We start from the raw sequence: 8,238 nt of genomic DNA, 5'->3' as shown, positions 1-8,238 counted from the left end.
GAACCTTGAGTGAAATCTACAAAGAAGCATGCACATAAGGCATAGTAGGCACCACCTGATGCGTCGGGGTACAAATTTCTTTAATTGGGAGACATGAAAGACCGGGGGGATTCTACTATTTTTTGCATCCGAGGGGGGATTCTACTCGATGCAAGGGGGAACCAATTTCTTCAATTGTCAGATAGGCGGGTGAATTCTACCTCTACTCGATGGAGAGGGGAGGGAAATAAATTTCTCCAATTGAGATACATGAAAGACCGGGTGAATTTTACTGGATGGTGTGGCTGGAGCTTGTAGGCCATTGTCCCAATCTTTTGCAATATCTTGTATGGTGCGCACAATGAATAACCATTGACCTCACGTATGGTTGAAGCTTTAATAATACCATATCACCTTTCTGGAAAAATCTTCTCACTGTTTTTCTTACCTGTCCGAGACTTCAACTTGTGTTGTGCTCGAAGTAAATATTGACTCGATCATCCATCCATTGATGAATATCCACCGGATCAACCGAATCGGAAGCCTAAATGCCAAAGTACTACCTCGGAACATGACCATACCGAATTTCAAGAGGGGACTTTCCTAATGCAGATTGCCAAATTTGTGTTATACCATAACTCACATAGGGCAAGCCATTTGGAGCACTTTTTGGTATGAGCACTAAGACTACCCACAATGGGAGTAACATAGATAGTAACATCACACATATCTAGATAAAATAGATGATGTGGCAAGCAATAAATGAAGAAAGAGAGTAAAGTGGTAACATAGCGGGATATTAGCTAGTTACTAATAGTATGAGTAACATCACACATATCAAGGCAAGATGAGTCTATAGCCTAATAAATAGAGTGTTGTATGTTACTCCCTTCGTTCCTAAATATAGGTCTTTCTAGAGATTTCAACAAGTGACTACATAGCAAAATGAATGAATCTAGACTCTAAAATGTGTCTATATACATCCGTATGTGGTAGTCCATTTGAAATCTCTAAAAAGATTTATATTTAGGAACGGAGGGAGTACTACACATATGTTACTCCCCACTATAGAGGTAGTAATATAGACTAGTAACATATGCATGTTACTAGTCTATGTTACTGTGGCTAGTCTTTCTCAAGTAACATTCTACGTTGGTTGACTCTTTCAATGTGGCCATCAGTAGTTGGTGGTAAGCAAAGCCCATGAGCAATTCACACCTGTCTTCTTCAGAAATGTTTGTCAGAATGTGCTAGTGAAAATGGAATCCCTGCACGACACAACATATTTAGGCATGCTATGCAGCTTGTGGATATTCTCAACTTGCATGGCGACTCCGCCTCTCTCCCCCATGCTCGGTGCTGTGACTTCGAGGCATAAGTTAAACGATGCCGGGATGGGAGTTTAGGGACAAAGAGGAAGACATATCTGATGGCTTGAAAGACACGTCTTGTGCTGTTGTTGTTGCCTACGTGTGGGGTTTCTGAGGGGGAGAATACCGGGGCAGCCTCATAGAGAGAGGTGGGATTGGGGCAGGCGGCTGGTGCATGGAGATTTTTTTTCAAAACCAAGGCAAAAGTTTTACCTCGCCGATTAATTAAGAAGAGAATTGAGATTTGAGAGCGATTGAAACAGGGATATTTGGGGCCGGTGGAGAAAGTGGTGTACAGGTAGAGGAACGAAGGAGAGATTTCCTCTAGACGCCAACCCCGCGAAGGCACCGTGCGAAGTTTTTTTTTCTTTTGACGTCGGCACCGTGCGAAGCTTAGTTAACGTGTCGTGCGAGCTGGTCAATGAGCTGTTGGTCAAGCGCAGCCCACAGGTGCACAACCACGTCATCCGGCCATATCCCAGCCGTCCAGACGCGCCCAGGCCTACATACGCCGTCCGATCCATCATTCCGTGCACAGCATCGCCAGTTCCGACAAGCAGAGGGTAAACCGAGGCACGCACGCGGATTCTTCCACCGCAGCCTCTGTATTAGTAGCAGCAAGCCGCCTACGCGATTTTCCCAACCGCCAACGCCCCGACTGCGAACACGGCGAGAAAATTCCTCCGCCGCCGCCGTTCGGTCAGATCTCGCTTCTAGAAGCTTCCACCCCGGTGCGGGATGTCAGAGGGGCCCCCTCCCGCTGCGGACGGGGCCGTGCGCCGGAGGCGGAGGCGATGGGCGGCGGCCGCGGGGGCCCTCCTCGTGGCGCTCCTCGCCGTGGCCCTGAGCTACCGGGGCTTCCCCTCCATTTCGTCCCTCTCGCGCGGCGGAGGCTGCGGCTGCCCCGTAAGGCTCCCCCCGCCCTTGGTCTCGTGATTGGCTTTCTGCTCTCGGGTTTTGGTCTGACGATGCGGTTTTGGGGGCGGTGCTGCGTGTTTGATTCATCAGGGCGCGAGGAAGTACACGGGGATGGTGGAGGACTGCTGCTGCGACTACGAGACGGTGGACGCCATCAACGAGGAGGTGCTCAACCCGATCCTGCAGGACCTCGTCGCTCTGCCCTTCTTCAGGTACTTCAAGGTAAGCAAATTCTGCTCTTCTGTTTTAACGGTTTTGTTATGTGTGAACTAGCTTATGGGAAGTGCATATTGTGATGTTTCCATGTTAAGAACTGTGATAGCCAGCTCGACATGCTAGAGTTATGTAGTGGTGTATGTTTGATCGGATCATTTACTCCATAAGTATAGAGCCAATTTTTTTGCTCTGCTGTTTGTGTAACGGAATTGGATATGTGGGAGACCGGTGGCAACTGTATAATTCTCCACTAGATTACCGCACTTCATTGATAGCTGTTGGGTCTCCTAGGGCGATTCTTGGTTCCTATCCCTTCCTTTCGTACATCATTCTTAGCTCAGATAAGGTTGATGGCCTTTTAGCCAAGTGATAGAGCACCAAATCTGTTTTTATTTAGGATAAGCCACTGATATATGTTTGTTATTTGATGTTGCTGCTGCTAAGGGTAACATAGCCAATGTTACATGTTTTGTGGTTACTATAATTGTTAGCTACTGTATGATTGTACAGAAATGCTATCCCTGAAAATCAACATTACAACCATTCATTTATTTGTTCTAAGTCTTGGGTTATTTATTTCCTTGTTTAGGTTAAGTTGTGGTGTGACTGCCCTTTTTGGCCTGATGATGGCATGTGTCGGCTCAGGGACTGTAGTGTATGCGAGTGCCCAGATAATGAATTTCCCGAACCATTCAAGAAGCCTTACAGTGGCCTTTCTCCTGAAAACATGATCTGTCAAGAAGGAAAACCAGAAGCCACGGTTGATAGAACCCTTGACACCAAGGTTTTCAAAGGGTGGGTTGAAACCGACAATCCATGGACATCAGATGATGAGACGGATAATGGTACATTGTTTCCTCATTTTTGTACATCGTTCGTGCTTTAATTCTTCTTTATGCATCCCTGAAAATCTGATGATTAACAAAAATGTATCCCTGTTCCAGCTGAGATGACTTATGTGAATCTTCAACTTAATCCTGAACGTTATACTGGTTATACTGGTGATTCAGCTAGAAGGATATGGGACGCTATCTACAAAGAAAATTGCCCAAAATGTAAGCATATGTTCTCCGTTTTTTCTCACATGTCCATTCTGACTGCAGTTGACCTATAGAATCCTTTTGTTTGTAAGTACATTATGGCTGAATCCACAACATATTAAATGAATCATTGATGTGCCTGTAAGTTGCATGATACTACCTCTGTTTATTTTTATAAGACGTTTTAGACTTTCAGACACTGTTCAAAACAGCACAAAGCTAGTTGTCTGAACGTCTTATAAAAACAAACGGAGGGAGTACTTCCCTTAGAGAATGCACAACAATTCAAACTAAGTTCACTTGTGTGGTTGTACTCTAAGATTAAGATTGGATGGTTCCTTCTGTGGGATACTTATATGTAACAAAAGGAAGTACCTTCAAGTTTTAGTCTGCTGGCAGTGCTCTAAACAACCACTTATGAGCAGTGTGTGTTGCTTATTTATTCCTCTTCTATGGTATGGTACGTAGGGATGCAAAGCGGGCGGGTTTGCGCGCTACATGATAGCACAAATTCGTTTCTAGTTTAGTGTTAATTATCCGGCCAGAAGTGAACTGATTTGCTGGTTTTGTGGGATATGCGAGACGCCCGCGCATCCCTAATGGTACAGTTGCCTGTTGTAGCCAAGTTGAATGGTGTAGTGTCTAGCGTTGCTTATACCGCTACAATTGTCTGGACAAGCCTTATTCAAACTTCATTTTATTTTCGCAGATCCTTCAGAAGATATGTGCCAGGAGAAGAAGGCACTTTACAAGCTAATTTCAGGATTGCACTCCTCAATATCTGTACATATTGCTTATGATTATCTTCTTGATGAATCTGCTAACTTGGTATCTATCTACTACTCTACACTTAGTTTGGTGCTTATTAGACGATTTTTGTACTTGATTTGACAAGTTTGGTGTATATGATTACAGTGGGGACATAATCTTTCGTTGTTGCATGACCGTGTTCTGAAGTACCCAGAGCGTGTCGAAAATCTGTACTTCACATACCTATTTGTTCTTCGGGCAGTGACTAAGGTTCCTATTTCTTCCTTGATTAAAACTTAATCTTTGATTTTAAAGATTAATCTGTTGAGTTGCTTTGGCCTAAAGCTTGTCGTGAGTGACAATTTGTTTGCTATCTTTTAGGCGGCAGATTACCTTGAGCAGGCAGAGTACAACACTGGCAATCCTGAAGAGGACTTGAAAACACAATCTTTAGTGAGGCAATTGCTTTACAACCACAAGTTAAGATCTGCATGTCCATTACCTTTTGATGAAGCAAAACTGTGGCAAGGTGAAAATGGCCCTGAGTTAAAGCAGGAGATCCAGAAGCAGTTTAGAAATATCAGGTATGTGCCTTAATCTCTCTGCTTCAATTTATATTATGCGTTTCACTAACTTGAAACCGCACCCACTGCAACATTCTGTTTATAGTGCAATTATGGACTGTGTTGGTTGTGAGAAGTGTCGATTATGGGGAAAGCTTCAAGTTCTTGGGCTTGGAACAGCGCTGAAGATTCTATTTTCTGTTGATGGAGAGAACAATTTGAATCAACAGGTATGCTGTTCATTTGCATTTTAACCGCGACCGCTTTGCAATATATTCCCTCTGTCCCATAATATAAGAGCGTTTTTGACACTAGTGTAATGTCAAAAACGCTCTTATATTATGGGACGGAGGGAGTATAACTTAATATATGGTATATGATGTATGATTGGTGAGAGTAGTCTTCGACATACCGTCTTTATACGACACTAGCTCACAGTTCATGATGCTTTGCTGTATTGTTTTTTTTTAAACGGGCAAAAGATTTGCCGCGTATATTAATTAAGAGAGAATAGACTTTGCAGTATTGTTTTCTACATTCCCTATGGAATAACAGGTTTACCTTTTGAGTTCATTTGGATGTTCACCATATCAATTTGTCTAATAATGTTTCATGGTAATCATTCAGTTCCAGCTGCAGCGAAATGAGGTCATTGCACTGGTAAATCTTCTGAATAGGCTGTCAGAATCTGTCAAGTTTGTACATGAAACAGGATCGTCCAGCCAGGAAATCATTAAACAACAGAGCTTTTCAACTTTGCAAAAGGGGGCTTCCTGACCAAATGTGAAACCGTAAGTGTTCCCTCCTGCTCTTGAGTGGTATAGATTTGTTGTCTGACTTTGATTCCTCACACCCTTGTTTTTCTATCTATTTATTTCTACAGGTATTCTGCAAAGATGCAAGAGGGCAAGTTGTTTCTATAACTCCTCTTCTCCATACTGGGAGAGTGATGTACATGCAGGGAGCAGCTTCCTAGGGTTCTACAGATCGTAGACAAAAGATATGTAGAAAACTTTGGAAGCCAAACAAAGACAAGTTTACCCCTTTTTTTCTTTCAGTTTTAGTGGGACATATCCCTTTCAAATTTTGTATGTAGTGTAGACTTCACCTCTTTTCTGTCGAACTTCCAGTTAGTGACATTTTATCTTTCCTCCGTTGACTGATAATACATATGACTGCTAACGAAGTAAGGCCGTTTGTCAATCCAAACTGTTTGCATGTTTCATCAACTTGATTATATGTTCACCATTGTTCTTGGAAACGACGGAAAGATAGCGTGTGTTGTGATCGCCAGTTTGTAACAACTAAAATCGACACTTCTTGAAATAATATAGCATGTGTCGTGAGCTACAGAAGATGGTCACTACGATATCGGAAGATTTTGTCTTCTTGAAAAAATATCGGAAGGTTTTATAAACTACTCCCTCCGTTCCAAAATATAAGTCTTTTTAGACATTTCAAATGGACTATAACATACGGATGTATGTAGACATATTTTAAAGTGTAAATTCATTCATTTTGCTTCGTATGTAGTCATCTATTGGAATCTCTAGAAAGACTTATATTTTGGAACGGAGGAAGTAGATGCCACTAGGTGAAAATCTTGTTGTCAGGAAGGAGCCGAGCCGAGGTGAGAGGTCCTACCACCAGCAAAACAGTGATAGATGATGCCTTCTAACTCCAAACTTTGTTGTACATTGTGACTATTATATGCTCAACCTGTTATGAGGATGGCGCTGGAGTTTAGCACATGTTGGCTGCGTCGCAGAGAGCAGGAGCTAGTGGGATACACAGTGATCGGTTATGGAGCTTCCTTGTATCAGACTACTTTGGCACATACATATGTCAAGCCTGCTGCAGGCAGGTCAGTGATGTTGCGAGGAAAAGAGAGGCCGTCGCTGTAGCCAACAATGTCCGTAAAGAAGAGCTTGGTCACATCCACGCTCGCTCCCATGGTGTGGCAGAACTGAACACAGTTACAGTAACAGAAGCAGCAGATACCAGCCGGCAAATATGAAATGGCCGAGGTACAGGCAGGTTCTTGACGCTCTTGTGGCAGAGGGCAGGGCCTCGCCGGCGATCAGCCGGAGACTGGAGGCCGCCGCCGGGTCGGAACCCCCTTCTCCCACCCAACAGTCGGTCAAAGGGACGGCCCTCCGGAGGCGGCCCGAAAGCCAGTGATAGCTGTCAGGCACACCCGTGATCGAGCACTGAGGTCTGAGCAGCCTGATCATGCCCAGCGACTTCCACGGCGCCGGGACAAGGCCGGCCGGCCGGCAGCTCCCATCGGCCTGCCTGCTGCCTGCAGGTTGTCACACAGCCTTACAGAGCATCAAGCGGCGCCACGCTGCGTTTTGTTGAGGAAAAGTGGTGCAGTTTCGGCAGCATCATAATCATTTGCTTACAGGGAAAAATGGCGCATGCGTTTCCATCTGCAGGTTTCAAGTCTGGGGTTGGCTTTCATTTTGTCCTATGGTCACCGTTTCAACCTCCCTTATTGATGGCATATATGTTAGGGTCTACTATTTGCTACTATTTTCGTTGAGATAATGCACGAGAAGCATCATTGTTTGTTTTTTCAGAGGAAAAAACTCTCGCATCAAGTAATACACACAACTATATACCCCCTCTGCCAGAAATACTAGTTGAAAAAATGGATTTATCTAGCTACATCTATTTTTATTCATTTATCCGACAAGTATTTTCGAACGGAGAGAGTATTATTTATTGTTGATAACACCAAACAAATCGGCATACAAGAAGAAAGAAAATAATCTCAAAGCCATCCTCATAGGAAAGTCTAACGATTCGGTGGTTGACTTCAGTCGATGGGATGCAAACTATGAATGACGACTTGAGCAGATGGATGGTTGTGCAGTTATGACGGTCACATCACATGTAGCCGCTGGGATTGCGGAAAACGGTGGCGACAGCATCGCAACACCAGCCGTTCTTTTTTGCGGATTGCTGCATGCAAGAAAAGAAAAGTGGGTACACACTTGGATTTTTCTCCCGGAACTAAACTAGTCCAAGTGGAACCCACCCACCCAGCCGGGTGGTACAGTATCATGGCAATGGCATGGTGATCTGACCGACGGGCTAGTCACTGGCCGCTGGCCGGGCTAGGGTTGGCTGACATGGACAAGCCGCGAAAGCGATGGTTCATGCGCCAAAGACACATCGTTCCGAATAACGAAGCGGCTCAGCTTAGACACATGCGGCAAGCAGGGGAACAGGAACAACGCAGCGCCAGCTTGTTTGGTTGCTTCTTTCGGAGAGATATCGTTTATTAGCAATATGCATCCGGGTAGGCCAATGCGGTCCGTGTCCTCACGCTCTTGGGGCCGGAGTTCAAAGCAGCATATGCCGGGCCCGCCCACCGGCCCGTCGGTTTAGCCAGCC

The 8,238-nt window shown here is 44.6% G+C and overlaps 1 protein-coding gene across 1 annotated transcript; it reads left to right on the top strand.

Moving 5' to 3' along the window:
- Positions 1-1,951: 1,951 nt before the first annotated feature.
- LOC123096018 (endoplasmic reticulum oxidoreductin-1) lies at positions 1,952-6,039 on the top strand. The gene is made up of 10 exons (XM_044517598.1): positions 1,952-2,255; positions 2,358-2,489; positions 3,073-3,328; positions 3,428-3,538; positions 4,233-4,351; positions 4,439-4,543; positions 4,655-4,857; positions 4,943-5,066; positions 5,464-5,627; positions 5,720-6,039. Exons 1-9 carry the CDS (start codon positions 2,088-2,090, stop codon positions 5,611-5,613), a joined length of 1,368 nt encoding a protein of 455 aa, XP_044373533.1. The 5' UTR covers positions 1,952-2,087; the 3' UTR covers positions 5,614-5,627; positions 5,720-6,039.
- The last annotated feature ends 2,199 nt before the right edge of the window (positions 6,040-8,238 follow it).

This window comes from Triticum aestivum, chromosome 4D (genome assembly GCF_018294505.1).
Source record: "Triticum aestivum cultivar Chinese Spring chromosome 4D, IWGSC CS RefSeq v2.1, whole genome shotgun sequence".
Classification (NCBI taxonomy): domain Eukaryota; kingdom Viridiplantae; phylum Streptophyta; class Magnoliopsida; order Poales; family Poaceae; genus Triticum; species Triticum aestivum.
Note: the sequence above shows the minus strand (reverse complement) of the source record. Positions and strands in the feature narration are given on the sequence as shown.